Source organism: Chlorocebus sabaeus, chromosome 11 (genome assembly GCF_047675955.1).
Source record: "Chlorocebus sabaeus isolate Y175 chromosome 11, mChlSab1.0.hap1, whole genome shotgun sequence".
Lineage (NCBI taxonomy): Eukaryota > Metazoa > Chordata > Mammalia > Primates > Cercopithecidae > Chlorocebus > Chlorocebus sabaeus.
The window spans coordinates 114,667,439-114,692,240 of NC_132914.1; the positions used below are offsets into that span (position 1 = coordinate 114,667,439).

Below are 24,802 nucleotides of genomic sequence, written 5' to 3' on the forward strand. Positions count from 1 at the left end.
GCAGTGCTAGCAGTAACAGTATCTGCAACAGGCCGGGAGCAGTGGCTCATGCCTGTAATCCCAGCACTTTGGGAGGCCAAGGCGGACAGGTTGCTTTGAGTTCAGATGTTTGAGAACAGCCTGGGCAACAAGGAGAAACCCCATCTCTACTAAAAATACAAAAATTAGCCAGGCATGGTGGCACATGCCTGTGGTCCCAACTACTCAGGAGGCTGAGACTGGAGAATTGTTGGAACCCAGGAGGTGGAGGTTGCAGTGAACTGAGATCACATCACTGCATTCCAGCCTGGGCAACAGACTGAGACCCTGTCTCAAAAAATAAAAATAAAAAAAAAATCTGCAACAACAGCAGCAGATGTCAACGCTAATCTAGCACTTGATGTGTGCCAGGCACCATTTTCAGAGCCTTATGTCTATTAATTCATTTAATCTTCACATTTATCCCACCAGGTAGCGACTATTAGACTATTACTACCTCCATTGAACAGATGCAGAAACTGAGGCTCAGACAGTCTAAGTGATTACCAAGACAAAAGAAAAACTTGTGTTAGCAAATCTGCATGAAAGTTCAATTACTCAAGACCCAAAACAACTAGCAAACCAAGCATTCTCCTACAGACTCTTTTGGTGACCACTTGGGCTTCTGTTTCCTGATGATCCACAAGGTCAAGCACTGGCGGACACACAGGTGCTCAACTCTGATGTGGAAGAACATTTCTTTGCAGTTCGAAATTTCTGTAAGGCAGAAAATTCTTACAAACTTTACTTTATACCCAAGAGTAAGAGAAGTGGCCAGACTACGGCAGTGACCTATGAAATTCATCTTGGGAAGGCATGGAGAATAGCCAAAAAGAATAACCAAACAAAGATTTTTTGCATTCTTTAAGATGACACAGTACAGCCTGGCAGGGTTAGGACTCAAGCTCTGAAATCAGAGGTCAAGGTTATGCCCTGGCTTAGCCTGATACCAGCTACATGTCTTTGGACAAGCCACCTTACCTCTCTAATCCCCAGCTTTCTCATCTGTAAAACAGGGATAACGATTTTAAAAAGCAGTATCTACAAAGTCCTTAGCACAGTGCCTAGTGTGCACAATGAATCTGTTGCTCAATGAGTCTGTTCCCTTTTATAAATATCCAAGTGCCATTTCACAAGGAAGCCCTCTTTCATATTAAAAATGATTCACCCAAGTGACCAACTTCCCTTCCTTATTTTTAAAGGACAGTGGTGGCAAACATCAGTGATTAGTTTGGAAAACAATACTGCTCAGTCCCCAGAGAGGACATGTCTCCTGGAAGTCAATGCATTTCCTGTCTCAGCGACCCCACCCCACACTGCCATTCTGGTGAATTTTAGCTCTTTCCTGCTGCGAACTGTTGCTGGGAAAAGATCTTCTAGTTCTGTCCTTGATCCCTCCAATGACTCCGATGATTGAAATAGTCCCACTAACCTGGTTCAGAGGGTGAAGAGTTTTACTCCCAACTGAACCCTAGCCCTACGCTGGAAATGTACACGGTATGCAATTATAGGTTGAATTGTCAAATTACAAGTTGAGTTGTCAGATGTCACTGGGCAGGTGGATAAAGGAAGTCTGCATGCAGTGGTAAAACCACAGCCTAACAAGATGTTAAGGCTGCAAGAATTCTGAGGGACACTTTTCTAGTTGTATCCCATTTGTCCTTGTGACACCAGCCTCTAAGCTGCTGACCACTCCCCTTGCTGGACACTGAGAGTCCCAAGCTTCCATGATAATACCCTCTCTTGGTTTTCCTCAATTCTCTGGTTCCTATCAGTCTTCCTTGCAGGAATGCTCTGTCCTCTTCTCTTCTCAGCTTCTTCTTTCCCCCCACCAAGCTTCTGGTTCTCAAAGTGGGGTCCCCTGACCTGCAGCACCCGTGTCACTGGGATGACTGTTAAACATTGTTAAAATGCACATTCCCAGGCCCCTCCCAGACCTACTGAATGAAAAACTCTGGGGGTAGGACCCAGTAATCTGTGTTTTCAAAAGCCCTCCATGAGCTTCTGATGCACATTTCAGTGTGAAATCCATGTCTTCTAATACCTTCTAATACCCATGCTTTCTAATTCCACCCAGCATGGATGGCTCCCAGGCCAGTATCTCCAGTCTAGAACTCACCTCTGAACAGTGAGGTATCTAAATGTCTACCTAACATCACCTCTTAATAGACTTAGACTTGGAGGCACCTCACATTCAACATCCCCAACCAAAGTGTCTTGATTTTGCTCCCTGAGCCTAACTTCAGTAGCCTGGTTCCAACCTGCCATCACGTCCCACCTTTCCCTCTTCTATTTTTTTCCAGTGACACCAGAAGGCCAAACATTAACAGAACCTTGCTGCCCATAGGCAGAAGGGATTTCTGGGCACTGGACATCTAGACAACACAAAAAAGGAAACACTAAATACAGTTTCTCGTGGAGGAAAACCTCTCCTAGGATTTCCGTAGTTCACTGCCTACCCCCCGCCCCCCAAAAAAAATCAGTGAGCACCTACTTTGTGCAGGTGCTGTGTCTGAGTCTGGGGATACTGAGCCATTCTGTCTCTCTGTCCTCCCTCCATCTCGTTTCCCTCTTCTGCCAAACAAATTCTCATTTCACAAAGATATATGCTCTCAATGCATATATTAATACATCTATTGATTTTCCTCTTGCCAGTCATTATCAAGATTTATTTATCCTCACAGCTCCCCATTGATTGAGGAAAGCAGTATTCCCAGTGGTCAATCAATCCTGATATACTCCATGACAAGGAGTCAATATCTATTTATTATTTGATTTATGGACTTAATTATCTTAAACATGATCAGGCAGGGGACAAGGCCAAAGTTGAGCAGTGACCAAGCAACTGGAGCCAGGTTGGGAATACATCAAACCAAAGCCTGGGGCCCAGCAAGTTTCTGAACAGTGCAGACACACTGATTTTGCTCTGCCCACCCTCACCACCCCAGCATCTGCCGCTGAGGAAAGGGAGGGAAAGGAACAAGAGGCAGGGTTTCAATTTGTGCCTGCTGCCAACTTAACAAGTCACAAGCCAGGCAGGTTTGGTGGTTTGGACAATGAACCTGATTTGGAGGTAGGTCAGTTGTTGTCCTCCGCAGGGAATGGGACCCAGCAGTGGCGAGTTCCTAAGGTGTCCATGGGGCATAAGAAAGTGGGATGGACTCAGGCACAGCTAGAAAGGGAAAGCTAGGAAGGAAAAGGGAAAGAGGGTGGTTGGATACAAGCTTCCGTATGAATCAGACAGTCTCTTCCTAGCTTATGACCTTGGGCAAAATCGTAATTAAAAGCTGATTACCTGCAATCTGACCAACTGGCATGCATTACTGGTTTTTCTGTCTTTTGAATCCCTTTCATGATCCCTTGAAGTAGGCTCCATTCAATTCCCCATTTACAGACAAGGAAATGGATTGCATGGTACCTATTTCAGAGAGTGGTTAATTACAACGTTGTCTCCCGATGTAAAGCTGTCCCCATGCTCCCAAATCTTTGTTTAACCACTGCCTGCTGGCAGTACGGAGGAAACCGTCCCTTTGCTTTCTGGAACACATGTTAAGGGCCCGATGTTGCCCACACTTGCCTTCAAAACATGCAAATGCAGCTGGCTATTTTTAACGTTGGTAAATAGTGAAAGCTGTTGAAAATGCCTTCGTTTCCAAAGCCCTGCCAACTCCCTGTTGCTTTCCCCTAAGGGAGGCATGCCAAAAATCTCTTAGAACCTAAGGCATTAAAGCCTGCATTTGTTCCTGCTAATATCTTATTAGGAGCAACACTAACTGTCCACACCATTTTTTGGAGGAGGGGAATACATCAACAACCCTACTGCAAGCTCTCTTAAGAAGAGGGAATGCCCCAAAGCAGTCTTTATAAAATGCAAACCAGACTGTGTCCCTCCTCTAGTTTAACCCCTGGGTGGCTCCCCTACTGCCTTTAGGAGAAAGGTTCAAGTTCCTTAGCCTGCCTTGAAAGGTCCTTTAAGATCTCTCTGGTTTCTTTCTCTCTCTCTCTCTCTCTCTCTCTCTCTCTGTTTTTTTGAGACAGGGTTTCACTCTGTTGCCCAAGCTGGAGTACAGTGGTATGATCATGGCTCTCTCACTGCAGCCTCAGCCTCCCGGGATCAAGCGACCCTTCTATCTCAGCCTCCCAAGTAGCTGGGACTAGAGGAGCACACCATCACATCTGGCTAGTTTTTGTAATTTTTGTAGACATGGGGTGTCCCTATGTTGCCCAGGCTGGTCTTGAACTCCTGGGCTCAAGAGATCTTCCCACCTTGGCTTCCCAAAGTGCTGCAATTACAGGTGTGAGCCACTGCGCCTCGTCAGATCTCTCTAGTTTCATATTTCTTGCTACTCCCCATATATATCCTCTACTCCAGCTCTTGCCCTTTCCCTGGCCTTGCTACCTCCTACCTCTAAGCCTTTGCATATGCTGTCCCCTCCATTAGGAATATCACTCCCTTCTTGTCCATCTGCCTAATTACTTGGTTGGATAAGGGGCGGGTTCCAGATCCCCATGTACCCCTGGGATCTTATTGCAGAGATCACAACACCGTTGGAGAATCATCCAGTTAATTTCCTTGTCTGTGAGATCCATGAGGGGCAGACATCATGCCTTCCTCTCTCTATTCCCATCATCAGGCACGGCACCCTATACACAGTAAGTGAGTGGAGCAAATACTCCTTTATTGCATTGTTATAACTTACATCACATACTTGGCATCTCTTTTCTTTTCATCACTGTTACTTCTCCCACATCCTATAGTCATCCCTCCAGTGCGTACTATATTTTCCTTAAGTCTACTCATTTCTCAGTGATTCTAAGTAAATAGCACCATTCATTGTCTGCTGCTACACTTGCCTAGAGGAGTAGACTGTGCTAATGCATGTGAATGTATTTTTGTAAATTTATTCATCCATTCAACAAGTATGTATGGAGGACCTAGTATTTTGGGGGCTGGGGATACAGAGGTGAGTCAAATAGCTGAGATCCTTACTTTCCTGGGGCTTATGTTCTAAGGTGGGGGAGGGGATGCAGGGGAAAAAGTAAGTGAGCAAACATAGAAGAGTAAAATAATTACTACCTTATGTTGAGAAGCACCTTGATGAGAATAAAATGCGGGCCAGGCACGGTGGTTCATGCCTGTAATCCCAGCACTTCGCGAGGCTGAGGCGGGCAGATCACTTGAGGTCAGGAGTTCGAGACAAGGCTGGCCAACATGGTGAAACCCCCTCTCTACTAAAAACACAAAAATTAGTTGGGCGAGGTGGCACGTGCCTGTAATCCCAGCTACTGGGGAGGCTGAGGCAAGAGAATTGCTTGAACCCAGGAGGCACAGGATGCAGTGAGCTGAGATTGTGCCACTGCACTCCAGCCTGGGTGGCAGACTGAGACTGTCTCAAAAATAAAATAAAACACAGCAATGAAATAAGAGGAGACAGAGATGGGGGAAGCTGCACAGTGGGAACAATTTTGGGTTGGCTTCCTGACTTCATGCTCCTCTGGTTGCCTCCACCATCCAGCCACTTCTTCTCGGTCCCCTTGCAGAATGTGCCATCTCAACTGGGCCACAATGCTGCAGGTATTCCGGGCTTCAGGTGCTCTGGGCTTCGTCCTCGGGCAACCCTCCTCTTTTCCCCAGATGACCTCAGCTTCAGCAGAAGTCCATGACTTCCATCATCACGTCTATGCAGATGACTCATACATGGTTATTTCTAGTCCCAACCTTTCGTCCAAGCTTGAGACCAGGATATCTAGCTCCCTACTCAAGATCTCCCTCTTGATGGCTCAAAGCTTAGAGGTTCAGTAACTTGGCCAGCGTGCAAGCCAGGAGCACAGCTGGGACACAAATCCAAGTAATCAAACTGCAGCCACTAACTCCTATCATTTGATATTATAATAAACACAAAACACTTGCTGTTTGTCGTGTCAAAGATGTTTTGGCACCTGAGAGAAAATACATGACTTGTACGATTTGCTGCTACCATTATCATTATTGTTGTTGTTATTATATCATTATTATTATAGCATCATTTTATAGGATGATATTATTATAGCATCGTTTTATAGGAGATAAAAGTTATTGAGCATTCCAGTCACAGGAGGCACTATGCTATAGTCTTTTCATATACATCTCTAATTCTTATCACCATCTTGCAAAAGAGATAAATGTTATCCCCATTCTACATGTGGAGAAACTAAGACAAGCAGGAGTGAAGAAATATGCAATAGACCCAAATGCCAAAGGGGAGTGTTCCATACATATATTGTTTAGTGAATATAGCAAGTCATGAAACAGGGCTGCTGGTGTGAGTCTATTGCTCATGGTAGAAGAAGATCTATCCATAAAGATGAATGTATGCCTCAGAGTTCCTGGCTGTTCATAAGCCCACTATTTTCCTACTGGGAATACAGTTAGCTATTTTCCAGCCTTCTTTGCAGTTATGTATAGCCAATGGACTCAGCACCAGCCAATGGCACATAAGTGAAGTGATGTGTACCACTTGTACGAGGCTCACAGACCACCCCCCCCAAAGGATGTTCCATGCCCCTTCCTTTTTCCCCAGCTAGAGGCAGAGGACTGTACAGCTTAGAAGAAGGCAAATCCAAAAGATGGACAGGGTTTGGATCCCCCCATACACGGAGAAAAGCCACCTACCATCCAAACACTTGCATCTTAGACTATTACATGAACAAGAAATAAACTCATATTGTGTGAAACCACTTCATGTTTTAAGGCTTATTTGTTACAGCAGCTACCATTACCCTGACCAATACAAAGTGTGAATTTACACACATTCTGGGACAAATGCCTGGATGGATATACACTAAGATGTTAATGTCATTCTCTCTGGCTGGAGGCAGTATGGGTGAATTTCATTTTCTTCTTTCTGCTGATCTGCATTTGCAATTGCAAACAAGTCATTCACTCGTGTAATAAGATACACAATTTTTTAAAGTGATGACAGATGTCACACGTGCTAATTCAGGATCTTTGAGATTCGAGGAAAGTAGTGGCCAGTGGTGAGGTCTTCAGCCATGCAAATCCTCTGCTGCTCACTGGATGGATTACACAGGCATATGCAATGTACATGAGATGATGCTGATAATAATAATGGTAATGATGCTGTACATTTATAGCGCTTCCTTCACAAAAGTCCCAGGGTGCTTTACATTTCAGCACAATTAAAGGCAGCCACAGACAAAAAACCTTTTCAGCTGTGCTTTATAAAGGGAAAGCGATTCAGCTTTTTGAACATAAAAGGAAGCCGATTCCACTCGATGATGGGGACGGAATCTTCATGTGCTCAGGCCCCCCAACTCCTATATGTTATATTTAGGACAATCAAACTGGCCTGAAGGGAAACAAAAATCAGAAAGACCACAACTACAGGAGTTACAGAAAAAGCAAGTTGAAATCTCACCCAGGTATTGAGTTACCATCTTAACAGAAGGCAGGGTTCTCCATGCGTCTGTCTGTCAAATATAGCAGCTTAGTGCTATTATATTTGAAAGCATGGAAAACAGGAACTGATTTAGAGTTGGAAATAAATAATCTAGTAAGTAGTTCCTGATATTTACTGGATTTAAAATGCTGTGCAAATGAGGCCCTAAGGGATTTCATTACTACCTTGTCCCTAGGAGATGAGTAAGTGCTGGATATTTCATGCATGTGGGCAACAGTTAACCTCACATAACTGAGAAGATACCTCTCAGACTCTGGGAACCTAGCAAGGGGATTGGTGACAAGCGCCAAACGAGAAATTTTTAAAATCATCCTGGGGGCCATGGGGAAATCCAGTTCTTCCTTCCTCTTTTTTCCAGGGGCACACAGTCTGAACCCCTTAATTATGAGATGTTTAGGTAATGCCCCTAATACCTCGCCCCATCCTACCCCAGTCACTGGGGAAGGATCCTGATGAAATTCACTGGTATCGTTCCTGAGAGCCCCACACAGGTGGAAATGGCAAACTGACAGTCAGGATACCCCAGAGCCTTTTCTCTCAGCTTGTGCTCTTCGGTGCTGGTTTCCTTGATGCCATCACTATTCTAACCTATATGCATTTTGACACATTGAACCAACCAGCTGAGTGCAAGAGGAGGTAGGATCTTGGCCATCAGGAAACCCCCAGAGTAGTGTGGGCAGCTTCCATTTAAAACCTTACGCAGGCTTCCCATTGTCTTAGGATAAATGCTACATTCCTTTCTATGGCATTCAAAGCCTTGCAATTATCTGGCCTCTGCAGCCCCTTTCCATAGCTCCTCAAATGTACCAATCTCATGCCTACCCCAGGGCCTTTGCACCTGCAGTTCTTCCACCTGAACTGCTCTTTCTCTGCCTCCTCATCGTTAGATCCTAGCTCAAATGTCACTTCTCCTACGAAGCCGGCTCTGAGCCCCTCTTCAAAGTAGCCCTCCCATCACTCTGACCCATCGACCGCCCTGTCTATGGCCTTCACAGCACTTATTACAGTGTTTTAATGATCTTATGTGTTTGTTTAACTTGTTATTGTCTGTCTCTTCTGGAATGCAAAGGCCACAGTACAAACTGTAGACACTGTGTTCTGAGTGTCTATCATGTGGTCTGGCACTGTGCCGGGGCCCGATGAATGTCTGTGGAAGGCACGTTAGTGGAATGTGCTAGCACCGAAGCTAACAGATGGCTCTCAGGCCCCCGGAGGTGCTGATACTGGGTCACGCTAGGCCCTCACCCATGGTGGACTCAGCTGCACACCTCTCAGTAGTGCCTGAGAGAAGAGGTTTCCAAGGTGTGCCCGAAGCTCTTGGCAGTCGTAAAGGCAGTTTGCTCCAGGTGGGAAGAAGGACCCGCTTTCTTTAAAGCAGCAGGTCTCACAATTGAGCATGAACCAGAATTCCATATAGGGCGTCTTAAAACCCAGCTTGCTGGACACACCCGCAGAGGTTCTGATTCAGTGGGGGAGGGTGGGAGAGAGAATTAGCATTTCTAACAAGTTCGCAGGTAAGGCTGGTTAGGGAACCACATGATAAGAAGCACAGATTTAAATAATTTTAGAGTTCAACAAAATTATGTGGGGAGTGGGTAAGGGGGTGAGGTGGAGGCTTCTGTGAGGGACTGTGTGTTCTGTGAGTTCTGCACAGCAGTCTGAGAGTTGCTAATATTTGTGGAATGAGTTTTGCAGGGAAAGAGTATGTGCATTTCTTTGAGGGGACGTGAGAAAGAGAACAGGAGAGAAAGAAGAGAATCGGTGTGTAATTTAGAGTTTACATGGAAGAGGAGCGAGTGTGTGTGTGCACGTGTGCGTGTACCTGTGTGTGTGTACGTGTGTGCACGTGTGTGTACATGTGTGTGTGCACGTGTGCGTGTACGTGTGTGTGTACATGTGTGTGTGCACGTGTGTGTACGTGTGTGTACATGTGTGTGCACGTGTGCGTGTACATGTGTTGCACGTGTGTGTATGTGTGTGCGTGTACATGTGTGTGTGCACGTGTGTGTGCACGTGTGTGTGTGCACGTGTGTGTGCGCATGGTTGTGCTGGTGCCACAGGAAGTTACAGGGTATTGGAGAAGCACATAAACACCAGAAAATCAAAGCTACAAAAATGAAACTCAGTTCTAATAAGCCAGTGGTTCTTAAACTGTGGTGTGAACAAAATCCCCTGGCACTTACTAAAAAGGATAGAGGTCCCAGCTAATTGAAGTAGGATGGGGCCTCCGCCCTGAATGGTTATCAATTTCTCCAGGTGATTGTGATACGACCAAAAATGCAGAATCTCTGTGCCACAAAAGTGCTCGCAGATGAAGCCCATTCCCCTTGACCTAGCTAAGGCAGCCACTGGCAAAGAAGGAAACTACTACTAGACTAGTATTCAGATAGACATTTGCTTATTCCCAGTTCTGCCAGTTATTTGTTCCATGATTTGGGCAAGGGTTCCCCCTGCCTTTCTGACCTCAGTTTTCTCACCTGTAAAATAGGCACAAGGATAAACAGGAGAACCTCATCACGCCTGGCCTGAAGAAAAGCACTTGCTGAAAGCTGCTGGAATCTGCGGCTTTTTTGGTTTATTTTTGAGGGCTCTGTCTTGGTTCTACCCCACAACCAGGGAACCGATTTCAGCAAAAAGGCTCAGCCATGTCACCTAGCATGGCTTGGCTTCTGCTGGTTCAGAGCCTCACCCAGTGTCAAAATGGCAACCCTAATATGGTGACCTTCATAACACAGGGTTTGCCAGTGCAGAGTCCCCTGCACTTTGGACAATGTCTTGGGGGCATTTTTGGTTGTCACACCTTGGGGCTTGGTGCTACTGGCATCTAGTGAGTAGAGGCCAGGGATGCTGCCAAACACCCTACAGTGCATGGGACAGCCCCCACCACAAAGGCTTTTCTCACCCCAAATATCAGCAGTGCTGAAGATGGCAGACTCTGCTCTGGGGCAGGGCCAGGCATCGTTACTGTATTAAAAGCTCCCCTTCCTCCACCAGGCTTGAGAACCCCTGCTCTCTCCAGTCGTGCTCCTGACAGCTTCTCTACCCTCACCTTCTCCCCTTTGCCCTCACCTGCCACCATCACAGTCTTTTTTCTGGAATCTGCAGTTTTACAACTTTCCTCTCCTATGACTCTGGTGCAGGAAGGTCCAGGTATACCATCTTTGAGATGCTCTGTTCCAGACCTGTTCCCAGCTGCTTCTCAAACACAGCTCATTATCAGACAAGCAAAGAATACTGTCAGAGTCGGCAGGACACTGCAACAAACATCTGCTTCCACCTGCTCATTTTACAGAAGGAGAAACTGAGGCCTGTGAAACCCTAGATCGCAAGGTAGAAGGGTGAGAGACACTTTCACTCAACTCTATTGGCTCTCAGATTTCACTTGGAGTTTTTCACATGAGTGATTGTACAGACTGTCAATAGCTTTGCAATAATCCCATAATGACCCAATTGTGAAACAATTTAGCAATCCTACTGCTAATAGCATTTGTGGCTCTAGCAATTGGGTAACTAGTTGGTTATTACTCATTCCCCAAGAGCCACACATATTGCATTGCAAGGAAGCTAATCTTAGAAATACTTGTTAACTTCGATGATAATTACTAAGTAATTGGCTAGAATGTGCCATGGTGAATTGATCCAGAATATGCCAGGTAATTATCTGGTCTTATGTTCCCTGTAAAATAAATCTAGGGTCCAAAAATGGTTCCAGTTGGTTGGCTATCGTCCAGCCATCAACCTCTGCCAGCCAATCGTGCGAATGCAAGTGATTAATCAAATTACTCAAATATTTGGTTTCAAACTGAACGTGCAGATAAGAAACCTGGAGAGCCAACAAGTGGACAGTGCTGAACAGAGAGAGGGATGCACAGAGGCCCTCCCGAAAATAAATATATAACAACACAATAATATGGAATCAATGCCACTTCTCTGGGGCTCATCTGGCATCCTCACACAAAATACCAAAACACTTCAGAGACCAATTACACGTCCCAAAGCTGCAGAGTCTTTATCGTGGTGCCAGGAAAAGGCTGGGCTATTTGTGAAATCTGTAGGCAGTTATGGCGCTTGGGGAGGGGGGCTCAGAATTTTGTACATAATAGAAGAGGGCCGCAAATGCAGCTGGCTTGCAGGATGAGCAACACATTTTCATAATGACCACTCGTTTTTCAAGGATGGCTGCTGAGTTTGTCTATTTCCAACTTGCTAGCCTTTGAGAAGGGGGTGAGGGAGGCATGGGGATTAGGCTCCACAGATAATGCTGAACCGGGAGGCAGGAGGGTGGTGAGGAGCTGACCAGAGAGAAAGACGGGGTAAGAGCTTAAGATGGGAGCAATGGAGAGAAGGCCAGGCGTGGGGAAAAGACCACCCTTCAACCAGACTTGTGTATCCCAAGTAATAGGCTACTGACTGCTGCTAAAAGATGAGGATATATACTGGGTAAGAAAGGGAAGGAAAGGGAGGTAAGGGTCTCTCTGTAGTAGTTTGCAAAAATAGCCACAGATTGTCCCCAACCTGCAGCCACATCCTTGCAGCAGGACATTGCAGATCTTCCCATTCAGAAGTAGAGGCTGTGTCTCCATGCCTTGAATCTAAGGGAGAATAGGAGTTTCTTTGGCCAACAGATGTAGGTCTTGACCTCTCGCTGCACTTGGAAACCTAGGACTGCCATGAGAATGAGCCTGAGCTAGGCTGTTGGGGATATCCCCTGACAGTCTGCCAACCAGCAGACACACAAAGGAGGGCATCTAAGACTGACTATCCCCTTGTTGACCCAGAGCTGACCACAGCCAACTACAAGAGCCCAGCTACTCAGTCTGGCTAAGCCCAGAACTGTCCATAGGATACAGAGAAACCACCAAGTTGTGGAGTAGTTACTCAGCAAAAGCTTACACTCAGAACAGCTCAGCCCCTGAAGATTCCTGGGCTGATTTCTTCAGAGCCACTTCTCTGCCTTGTGCAGCGTTGAGAACCACCAGTTTTATCCTGATTTAAGGAGGCTTGGAGGCCCATCCCTAGATCCCCAATCTTTCACCAGCGCTTATCATTCAAAGCACGAGTCACTCCGGTCAACCCACCATCCGCATCATCTACGGATACAGAATATAATGCACCTTCTAACAATCACCAAGTTCTTATAAGTGGACTCAAGGAGGTTTTGTCTCACAAGGGAGGAGATCAAAGACACACCAGCTGTTCTCTGAGCCCACAGCATCTGCTCTGGGCCTGCTAACATGCAAGACTTGTGCATTTGGGGTCTCACTGCTTGAGTTGAGTAGAGGAAGGAGAGAGCTCCTAACGGGCCCTTGGCATCACAGGTCATACTAAGAATGCCACTGCAGAGTCCAGTCCTAATGTTACAGGGGAGCCAGTGCCAGAGTTTGAAAACAAACCAAAGGATGGTTTCACAACTGTTTCATCAAAACCAAAGCTATTTTTTCCCCCAGTGCCTCACGCCTCTGGGAGAGGCCAGAGAGCAAATCTGAGAAAGTTCAAGAAACATTTTCACAATGTTAGTTCTCTATGAACTGTCCCTTTTCTGTACCCAAAGACCACAGATCCTGGATATTCCAAACCACAATGGTAAAGACTGCAAATGTGCTCTGCAACTTTCATGAAAACCAGAATAATAGTTACCAGAATCTTGGCTCATGCTTGTCATCCCACCACTTTGAGAGGCAAAGGCGGGCAGATCACCTGAGGTCAGGAGTTCAAGACCAGCCTGACCAACATGGCAAAACCCTGTCTCTACTAAAATTCTAAATTAGCCGGGCATGATGGTGCATGCCTGTCATCTCAGCTACTCAGGAGGCTGAGGCAGGAGAATCGCTTGAACACGGGAGGTGGAGGTTGCAGTGAGCCGAGATCGCGCCATTGCACACCAGCCTGGGCAAGAAGAGTGAAACTCCGTCTCAAAAAGAAAAATAATCTTAATCGGGGGTCTGCAGACTATGGTCCATGGGCCAAATACAGCCCACTCCCTGGGTTTGTAAATGAACTTTTATTGGAACACAGCTCTGCAATTTCATTTGCAGATTGTCTATAGCCGCTTTCAGACTACAGTGGCTGAGCAGAGTAGCTGCTACAGAAACTGTACAACCCACAAAGCTGAAAATATTTACTACTGGGCCCCTTACAGGAAAAGCTGGCTGACTCCTGATTTAGTCGAATATACTCATTTCACATATGGAGAAAGTGACTCTTTGAGAAGCTGTTACACAAATACTTGGAATACAGGGGGAGCAAGACCCGATGTTTCTGATTCTCCATTTAGTATCTTTGGTTTTGCTAAAGAGTTTTAGCATTAAAAGTATTTTCTGGGTTTAGGCATGGTAGCTTACAGGCCTGTAATTCCGGCACTTGGGAGGCCAAGGCAGGAGGACTGCTTGAGGCCAGAAATTTGAGACCATCCTGGGCAACATAGCGAGACCTCATCTCTACCAAAAAATTAAAAAATGAGCCAGGTGTGATGGCACACATGTGTAGTGCCAGCTACTTGGGAGGCTGAAGTGAAAGGATCTCTGGAGTCCAGGAGTTCAAGGCTGCAGTGAGCTATGATCATACCACTGCATTTAAGCCTGGGCAACAGAGGGAGACCCTGTCTCTAAAAAAACAAATAAATAAATTAAGTATTTTCTGGAATCTTAAGTCTTAAACCATGTAAGTAAACTGTACATGGTAGAACTGGAGATGGTCTATTAACCAGAGCGGTCAAGTAGAAAACCAATTCTCAACCATGCCAGAAGCAGAGTTTTGACAATCTCTGGGTGGGAGCCCAGGTGGAACTGACCTGGTGATGATGGCCAGGTGAGGCGGGCTCATGCAGGCGCCCATGAAAAGCACCACGTTCTCGTGCCGCGTTTGCCTGTAGGCCATCACCTCCCGCTTGAAGGCCTTGAGCTGGTCCTCGTTGTCCCTCTCAATGTCAATCAGCCGGATGGCCACCTCGCCGTGCCAGCGGCCGTGGTACACTTGCCCAAAGCGACCCTTTCCAATGAGTTCACCGATCTCCAGCTGCTCAAAGGGGATGTCCCACTCCTGAAGGAAGATGCTGGTCTGGCTGGCTTTGCGTGGGAAGCTCCGGGCCGAGAGGAGGGACAGATTCATCTCCTCGAAGTCATCCTCTGACTCCTCGGCCTCATCGTGGACCTCTTCATTCTGTGGCCGGAGTGGGAGAGAGGTCAGAATTGGGTTTGCCACTGCCCCAGCCTCCCTCATGGTCCTGCTGGGTCCCGTGTGCATGCGTAGGTCTGGACACATCTCTACATGCATCTGGAGCTGGTGCAGACACACGTCCCTCTGTTTCCCCAGGTCTAGAATCTGGTCTAGAATCATACTACAGTGAAGGTGCTGAAAGGGAGATCATGATCATCCACCTCTCTTGTGCTAAATGGGGGGATACTGAGGCTCAGAGGGAAGTGTTATGGGGATCACCCATTCCAGTTTGCTGGAATCTTCCTGGTTTTAGCACCGAAAGTCCCATGTGTTGCCCTGGGAAGTGACTCACTCCAGGTCATGCAGCCAGGCAGAGGAGGGACTAAGATCCAGGTCTTTGGACTTGAGTATCGGATGCCCTTCCTATTCTTCCATAGTCTTTTGGTTTGGCTGTTTATGTGCATGTGATAAAGTTGACAGGCTAGACAGGCTAAAACAACGGGTACACCGTGCATCTGCAGGTAACACGTGACAACTGCCAACACGGAGTAGCTTTTGCTTCCCCCAGGGAATCTGGAATTGATGATTCAAAAATTGGGAGAGCTCAGAGCTACAAGCTAGATGTTTGAGGCTCCTACAGCAGCTGGGAAGGTAGGAGACATGAGAGTGAGGGGTTGACAGAATGGGCTTAACAATCAGACAAAGCGAGCTGAAATCTCACCTCTGTGTGACCTTGAGCCAGTCGCTTTACTTCCCTGAGGCTGCCTTTCCTCATTGTAAAGTGGGGGTAAGAAAATCTGCCCCAGGAGCAGTGTGAGGTTTTAGATGAAGGCCTGTTAAGTTCTTAGTACAGAACTGACCACCTGTATTAAACACCCGGTGGGAGGCCCGAGAAAATGCAGATTCCTGGGCCCCACCCAGCACTATTAGATCAAAATAGCAGCAGGCCAGGACCAGGAATCTGCATTTTTGCCATGCACACCCACACGACTCAGGCATACTTCGGCGTGACTACCACTAGAGTTAAATGCTCAAGGCGTAGGGACCTACCTTATCAGCATGATATCTAGGGGTGCTTTGGGGTGAATTGCCTCTTGGATTCTCCTGCAGAATTGTAGGAGCAGTAGGGGCCAGGGCCAGCAGGGATTCCCAGAGACCCTGGGACCTGATGAAACAGCCTGAGAAGGTGGCCTCTTGAGTGGGTACAGGTCTTCCTGACCCAGAACACCTGAGCAAGCTGCCCCCCTTGGCACACTCAGGAGAAACAATACAGGAGACATGAGTTTCTCCCAGGATCATATTTCAACAACCAAAATAGTCCCAGAAAAGAATATGATTTTCCTTGGAAGCCCCGACTCGATTCCCTTCAGTACAAGACACAGTGCAGTGGCAGAGCAGAGGGGCCAGGACTCCACGGTTTCCAGCCAGGGCATTTTATGTATTTCTGCAGCCGCTTAGGCAGGTGGGAAGAAGCCCCAGCGCATTCTCGACACTTCCAAGCCCGGCATCCCTGAGGCCCCCGCCTCCTCCCACATATTCTTTTGAAGGCAGCAGGGCACATCCTCCTTGGTAGTCACCCGGCCCTGAGCTGATCTTTCAACTAAGAATGCAAATCTCTTGACAATTTCCGCACAACTGGCTTTTCCATGATGCATGCCATATAATGGCCCATTAGGCTCAGTGCTAGGAGGGGCCACCGCTTGCTAAACGTCCCAGAGTTAGAACATCCATCGGTCAGGGCCACCACAGCCCCAATCTGACCCCAAGCCCTCTGCGTCATCCAAAACGTCAGTCGGCTTTGCCAAGTTCTGGGCAGCCCCTGGAAAAGGTCGCTACACTGCTCTCTGATTCTCACCTCCGACGTTGGCTCCACTTCAATTTGAAGTAATGGATTTCCTTCCAAGCTGTAAAGAAAGAAAAAGAAATGTGATCCCTAGGTGAAAAGGTAGGTCTGTATATTGAGTTTAGCTTTGTATGAAGAATCCCCAGATGGGAAGTCTTCACCACCAAGCCTTTATCTCACATTTCATTTCAACACGTGTCTGAAATAATCCATAACCTCGCCACACACACACACACACACACACACACACACACACACGAAACACAGTGTGCCAGGACCTTGTTTTAAGTTGATTTTCCGGGCTGCTCAGGGCTCATTTTTATTTATTGCTTTGGTTTCAACTAATCTAGCAGCTTTCTTATAAACTGGCCTACACGCCCTGGGTAGACAAGTCCTCAGAGCTCTATGTGTTTGCCAGGAAAGAATTAATCAGATCTCCGAAGTTCACACAAATTTGGAATTTGTTGGAAGGATCTCAGTGTTCTTGTTTGTCTGTTCATTCATGCATTCATGCGACTATTGAATAGATGTGTGTGCCAGGAACAGTGTTAGGCCCTTGGAGGGATATAGAATTGAAACTGGCATGGCTTCTGACCTTAAGGAATATTGTGTTCCTACTGAAGGAACTAAAGCCAGTATGTAGATACTATGCAGAGAGGCTAAAAGTAACAAGGCCAAAAGTTAGGTATGAATTGGATAAATGGAGTGTGGTGGGAATTCCTAGACGAGAGAATTACTGGGTGTATTTGAAAGTTCCCAATGTTTGAGGTAGGCCTTGCCAATCACATGGAATGAGGATGTGTGGAATGAAAATAAAAAGACCATATTGAACTGGAAGACACGTGTGTGTGTGTGTGTGTGTGTGTGTGAGAGATGCATTCACAAGCTCATGAGCTGCAGTTCTGTTCTTAGGAAGCAAACATTTTGGGTATAGATGCTGGCAGGGCGTCACAATGTGTTTGTGTGAGCACTGCATAGGTATTATGGGATGTGCTTTGTGCAAGGTTGTCTTGTGTGCATGTGAGTTGGGTGTACACACAGGATGTTGAGGGGGACGCTGCATGCTGATGGTATAATTGGGTGTGCAGTAGAGGTGTGAGTGGACTGTCAAATGCACGTGACATTTGACACGTCATGGATATGGGGCACAGTGTGCATTACAGGTATGTTGCGGGGTTTAGACTTGAGGATGTGCACGTGTTTTTGAAGTGCAGCAGGGAGACAGAATGGGGCTGTTGAAGGCATGGAAGAGCTGAGACAGGTGAGAAAAAAGAGTCACAATGAATACCCCACCCCTCCTTTCCTATTTCCCCAGTGGATCCTCCCTTCCCCCTACTCATTTGGGGAGCCTCCCATATCCTGACCCTCAGATCGCAGGAAGTGGCTGACTCCACAGAGTCAATCCACTTGCTGGAGGGGGTCCTGGTGAGACAGAGTCTGAAAGACCACAAGAACTAAAAGAAGGAGAAAGAAAGGTCAATCCCAAAGTGGCATTTGCCATGGTATTAACCAATTATTCATAGCACAGCCTGGGAAAGTGGAATGAACCTGCACGATGACAGCTGACATGCTGGGAACTTGATGCCCTGGGGGGGACTTGGCTGGGACAATGCAGCTGGAGTCCCTCCTCATGCCCCAAACCAAAACAGGCCACCCTCTTCTCTGCATCAAGGCGTGATTCCAGCAGCCAGGGCTATTCAATTATTTCCCTCTGCAAAGAGTTGCCATCACTCCACGCACATTTAAGCAGATCGCAAGCATCTACTGACTGTTTTTCGCTGGTACTTCTGGACTGTCAGTTAATAACCTGGAGTTCATCTTGCACAAATTGTAGAATTGGTTTATGTCAAGCAGAGAAATGATCCGGAGCTAGATGTCAGCACCATATCCCCCGGCAAGTTGCTACTCCTTTGATTTCAGAGATGTACCATGTAAGTCTTTAATAAAGTCCTTAAGACCAGTCAGAAAAGATGAAGCAGTTAGGGGACCCAGAAGAAAAACTAAGTAGGCAAAAGGTGAGTTGGGAAACTGATCAAATCCTAGCAAGCCCCAGGCTTCCATCACAACCAAAGAAGTTAAGGAGGTGACTTTGTGGTTATTACTTTTTTTTTCTTTAGACAGAGTCTCCCTCTGTTGCCCAGCTGGAGTGCAGTGGTACGATCCCACCTCACTGAACCTCCACCTCCTGGGTTCAAGCGATTCTCCTGCCTCAGTCTCCCGAGTAGCCGAGTAGCTGGGATTACAGTTGTGTGCCACCACTCCTGGCTAATGTTTGTATTTTTAGTAGAGACAGGGTTTCACCAGGTTGGCCAGGATGGTCTCCAACTCCTGACTTCAGGTGATCCTCCCACCTCAGCCTCCCAAAGTGCTGGGATTACAGGCGTGAGCCACTGCGCCTGGCCAAGGTGACTTCACTTCTGTTGCACAAGCAATAAACCAACTGGAAAGAGGGTCCGTTTCCAAAGGATGCTACGCACAAAGATGTTCATTGCAGCATTATTTACAACAGTGAAATATGGGAAGCAATGTAAAATCCAGCAATAGGAAAATGGTTAAGAAAATTATTCTACATCATATGTCATTTTACAGCCATTAAAAACAATGTCAGACAGGTGTGGTGGCTCATGCCTGTAATCCCAGCACTTTGGGAGGTTGAGGTGGAAGGCTTGCTAGAATCTAGGAGTTTGAGACCCGCCTAGGCAACATGGAAAATCCCTGTCTCTACAAAAATAAAAAAATAAAAAATTTGTTGGGTGTGGTGGCACACACCTGTAATCCCAGCTACTTGGGAGGCTGAGCTGGGAGGATCACTTGAGCCCAGAAGGCTGAGGCTGCAGTGAGCTGTGATCGTGCCACTGCATTGCAGCCCTGGGTGACAGAGTGAGACTCTGTCTCAAAAAATAAACAAACAAAAACCAAGAACCAACAATGTCTATGGAGAGGCTAAAATAATATTCATAAAATGTGACGTTCAGCAAAAAGATAACAAAGCAGGATGGTAACTGCTTGCATATCTTGTGGGTCATAACTATGTAAAATATAAATGGAAAAAACACACATAGAAGTTCTAACAGTGGTGAGATCATGAGCGATTATTTTGCCTTTCCCTTTTTAATGAATAGTCCAAATTTTCCAAAATTAGCTTATGTTAGTTTTACAATAATATGAACCAGAGGTTAGCAAATTTCTTTCTGCAAAGGGTCATAGAGTAAATATTTTTGGCTTTGCAAGCCCTACAGTTTCTATTACGACTACTTAACTCTGCTGTTACACTGAGAACGCAACGCTGCACAAAACATTGTAAACAAATAGGCATGCTGTGTTCCAATAAAACTTTATATAAAAACAAGCAGGAGGTTGGATCTGTCCCATGGGCTATAGTTTGCTGATTCCTGGTATAAACCTAAATGAGACTTTCAAAAGTTATTCCATGTTCAGTGACATGGAATAATTGCCCTTTCATTAAGCCCTAACTATCGCCTGGGGAAAGTTGTCTTCCTAATCATAGGGGTGTTATGGGTCCTTAGGAAACGGTCCAGCCCCTGGAAAATGCATTTGACAGGCAGGGGCAGAGACACAAGGCATAGTTGCTCGTGAGGAACAGCATTGTCTCTCTCTGCCTGAGCTCTTACGTTCTTTCTCTTTGCCTGTTATTCCCTGTGTCTCCCTGTACCCCTTGTACATCTCCCTCTGCCCCCAACTCCATCAGTTCCAGGAAGAGGAGGAAAGAAGACAGGGAACCGGAGTGGATTGTAGGGTCAGGGCTGGGAATCTCGGAGAACGGGGAAGATGTCTCTGTCCCACTTACATTGGATTCGAGGTCACCGGATGCAGGATGACCTGGGGCGCCCGGGTCGGCGTCTCCGGCACCGGCACCACATCTGAAAACCAGAGATGGGACATTCAGAAAACAAATGTGAAGTCCACAACCCCCACAGAGGCCTGATTCCTGGGTGACATGGTAGCTAATTTTTCACCCGATCTTGGATCTCTGCCCTTGGCCAATCTCCTTTCTCCTTTCCTGGACCACCTGGACTCTACCTGCTCAGCTGGACCAGGGTTCTGGATGACATCCTCCACAAAATTCCTCATTGTTGAGTAGGGGGCTGCCAGAACCCTCAAGCATCCAGCCTGAAGCATTGACTGATCATCTCTGAATCTTCCTTTCTCCTGGGTTCCCTCTGGTATGATAAGGCCCCTTGGTTTCACATCTTCTCAGTACCCAGCTCAGGACCCTATGACCATCTCTTCCCTGCCACATGGCTCTAGACCCCTCCTCACCCTTGCCCATTGTTCACGGCACTCCACCCTCTCAGGCCTTTCCATGGTGCCTTGGGACCTCCTTGGGTCCCACTGTGCCCTTAGGACTTCCCACTCTTTCTTCTCCACTTCCATGTTCAGCCATTATCCTGGAGTGTGATGGCTCCACTACCACCCCCTTTGATCTTAGGCAAACCCACAACATCTGCCTCCATTCATCCCAGCAACTCCTGCAGCACAGCAGGGCTTGTTCAGAAGGGGCTGCTTCCAGCTCACAGGAAACTCACCTGGGAAGATGAACTGCTGCTTGTATTTGTAGTAGTGGGACGCTTGCAAAAGAAAGAAAACATCAGAGTGAGTGTCCCCAAGGAGACGTCCCTTCACGGACCAAATTGAGCTCTTACGGCCACCACACGGTCATTCTCTGCCCACCTTCAAGAGTTTCCACACTTCTGCAGACAAAGGACTGCAAACATGTGTAAAGAAACCAGAACTCTAAACATCCATGCCAACCCTCCCATCTGATATCTCACACTCCCTAAAATCAGACTACTCCAACTCAAACAGACATTCTGACTACAATACCATTTTTGTGAAATGCATAATTACACACACACACACAGAAGAAGTCTGCAAAGCCATAATCCAGAATATTAATTTTTCCCCCTTTTGGCAGAATGATTACAGTGGCTTAAAAAATCCTTCATGCTTTTTCTGTACTTTCCTAATTTTCTGCAATGAGCATCGTATCAGTTTTCTCTTTTTTTGTGGATGTAACAAATTACTACAAACTTAGTAAAACAACACAAATGTATTCTCCTACAGTTCCGGAGGACAAAAGTCTGAAATAAGTCTTACAGGACTGAAATCAAGCTTAGTTCCTTCTGAGGGCTCCAGGAAAATCTATTCCTTGTCTTTTCCAGTTGTTTGAGGCTGCCTGCATTTGTTGGCTCATGGCTCCATCACTCCAACTTCTGCTTCTGTTGTGCCATCTCCTTCTGCCTTTGACCTTCTTGCTTCCCTCTGATAAGGACTTTTGTGATTATATTTAAGGACTTCCCAGATAAGCTAAGATAATCGTCTCATCTCAAGATCCATAACTTAATTACATCTGCAAAGTTCCTACTGTCCTTTAAAGCAGCATCTTCCCAGATTCTGAGATCAAGACATGGACATCTTTTGGGAATTATTCTACCTACCACAAGCATGCATTAACTTCTGTATTTAGGAAAAAGTTACATAAAATAAATTTTCTGGACTTCACTGCTGGTTCCCTGACAATTCCTTTTACTTCTAATCTACTCGCCAGAGGCCAGGAGTCTTGGACACTTAAAGGTTTCTAACATGCTAATACTCCATTGGGGAACAGTGCCTGGAATAGGGGGTCAAGGGGTGTTGGGGGCAGGGGACACAGAGCTTTGTGTCCTCAAGAAAATGAAGAGGGCAGGGATATAGTCAGATGAGTCTGTATTGGTGAATCCACTTCCAGAAACAATTCGATGACATTCAGGGACAAGCCACCACTGGAACTGTTTTATCAAATATTAGCACAGTAGCTCAGAGCCTAGAGTCTAGAAGCTGATCCTGAATGGTCAAATATTTGTTCTGCCTTTGGCTATTTGTAGAGACTCCAAGTCTCACTGCCCATATGTGTAAAATGAGGATAATAACAGTCCCTTCCTCAAAAGGCAAGGACCATCACTACAAGATAAAAGTGTATTCAAGGTGCCGAATTAGTATTAGCTTTGAGATAAATAAACACATTTCTAAGCTCTCTTAACTAATAGACAAGAATGATTTATAACTAAGAGACAATCACATAGTTCCAAGTGCTAACTAAATGTTTTGCCTTGGGGAAGCAGACGGAACACTCTCCCTGAGGTTGAAATTTACTGATAGATTCCTTCAGGACGGGGATTAAGTCCTACTATCTCAGGACCTCAAACTCCTGGTTCTGTGCCTTGCACCATTCGGCGTGCAACATACATTTGTTGAATTAATCAACTCTCTTTATCATAGATGAAACAGCAAAAACCTTGGGCTTAGTCCAATTCCAGATTGTATCAAATAGTTGAAGTCCAGATGGATGCATTTTTGATTTTGGAAAATGAGATGTCCAGGGCAAGAAGCAACTTATTCGAGGTCACAGAGCAAAGCTTTAAAAGAAAAGCGCCCTCCATGATTTCAGGGACCGTTTTACTGTTAGATAACATGAGTTTTTCATTGCATGCAACTATTTTATTAGTCAACAAGGGGCTAAAATTAAAACAGGAAAAACTACCCGAGGCTCTTAAGAGGCTTGGCTGATCTTTCCCCTCCCCAGCTCTGACAGTGATGGGGGATTCAGTGTCTGGAGAAAACGTTCGCTGACAGCTATGTTCTTGTTGGGCAATGGAGAGCAGGAGCAGCTTCAGAGAGTCTGAGAAGGGACAGGTGACAGGCAACGGGACACCAGCAAATGCCTCCACACCCGAAGCCAACGCCCTCCTTGACTCCTCCCCATGTGCCATGGAACAACTCGTTCCTGGTGACTGAAAGGGAAACACGTGGCCAGAAGAGGAGGAAAGACATTGTTGGGAGACCTGTTCTTCCTGCTGATGACAGACACCATCAAGAAGTGGCTCTAAAGAACAGCTGGTGACCTTGAGTGGGCTGCTCAGGAGAGCCCAGTGGCTCCTGGCTTTCTGGCATCCAAGATGACTCAGGACCTGGGAGGTTGCAGATGAAGTCAAAGAGACAAGCAGGCCACTTTGAAGGAGCCTCCCCTCCAGAGCCCCCATGCCTATCCTGAAGCCTCCCAAGACAGCAGCCAGAGTGGTCTTCTAGAAGGAAGGAAGAAAGGTCAAGTTGTTCTCTGCCTAAATCTTTCAACTGCATCCCATGGAGTCTCACATAAAATCTAAAATACTGCTAGGCCCAGACCCTGCAGCCCTGAGTCTCTCTGGAGGCCACTGTCCCTTGTTTATGGCACTTGGGCCCCTTCTTGTGACTGGGCCTTTGCCTTCCCCCACCTGCAGAACTCAGCCATCCAGTGACCCTCCAACCTAAATCTGTTCTCTCGCATTTGCTCAAGGACTCTTGCAAAGACTCTTGGCCATCACAGCCTTCATCACAATCTATAATCCTGTTTTCATGCATGTTTATTTGGTTAACACCTTTCTTTCTCACTAAGCTATACTTTTCATGAGAACTGGAGCTGTTGTAGGCAGAATAATGCCTGCCCCTACCCCCACAGCATGTTCAGGTCCTAATCCCTGGAAATTGTGAATCCATTTCATTACATGGCACAAGGGACTCTTTGGATGAGATTACTTAAGGATCTTGAGGTGGGGAGATAATCCTAGATCATCCGGGTGGGCTCGACGTCATCACAAGGGCCCTCAGAAGAGGGAGGCAGGGTCAGAGAAGGAGATGTGATCACAGAAGCAGAGGCCAGAATGAGGAGGGGCCACAAGCAAAGTAATGTCGGCAGCCCCTAGATGCTGGGAAAAGGCAAGGAGATGGATTCTCCCTGAGACCTTCCAGAATAAACCAACCCTGTTGACATCTTGGTTTTTAACCCAGTGAAGCCCGTTTTGGACATCTGGCCTCTAGAACTGTAAGATAATAAATCTGTGTGCTTTTAAGCCACTAAGTATGTGGTCATTTGTTACAGCAACAATAGGAAGTGAATACAGGGGCTACGTATGGTTTGTTCACTGCTCCAAACCTAGTGCCTAGTACAGTAGCTGGTACAGAGTAGATGCTTCATAAATACTGTTAACAAAATGAATGGATGAACACAGTCTGAGGGTCAAGAAGAAAATTTGAAGAGAAAAAACTGCAGCCCTGGGCAGTGCATGAAATTCAGGTCATTCATTCATTCAACAAACACTTAATGAGTGCCTTCAGTCACAGGCAACGTGTTGGGCTTTGAGTGTGCAGTGGTGAATGAAGACACATTGCCTAGTCTCATGCAGCTGGCATTCTGATGGAGGAGATAGACACTTAACAAATGAGTACGTAAACCAGATCATGGCACAGAGCGATGAGCGTAAAAGAGAGGCTCGGGAGAGATTGATGGAAA

At 46.4% G+C, this 24,802-nt stretch overlaps 1 protein-coding gene across 1 annotated transcript in view; it reads right to left on the reverse strand.

Moving 5' to 3' along the window:
- Positions 1–24,802, reverse strand: part of KSR2 (kinase suppressor of ras 2) — a 515,890-nt gene that overhangs the window by 57,925 nt on the left and 433,163 nt on the right. The window contains exons 11-14 of the mRNA XM_008004868.3: positions 21,024–21,065; positions 20,285–20,357; positions 16,489–16,537; positions 14,269–14,636 (exon numbers count right to left, since the gene is read on the reverse strand). Of these exons, the coding sequence (XP_008003059.1) occupies positions 14,269–14,636; positions 16,489–16,537; positions 20,285–20,357; positions 21,024–21,065 (532 nt within the window). The remainder of the gene's footprint in view (positions 1–14,268; positions 14,637–16,488; positions 16,538–20,284; positions 20,358–21,023; positions 21,066–24,802) is intronic.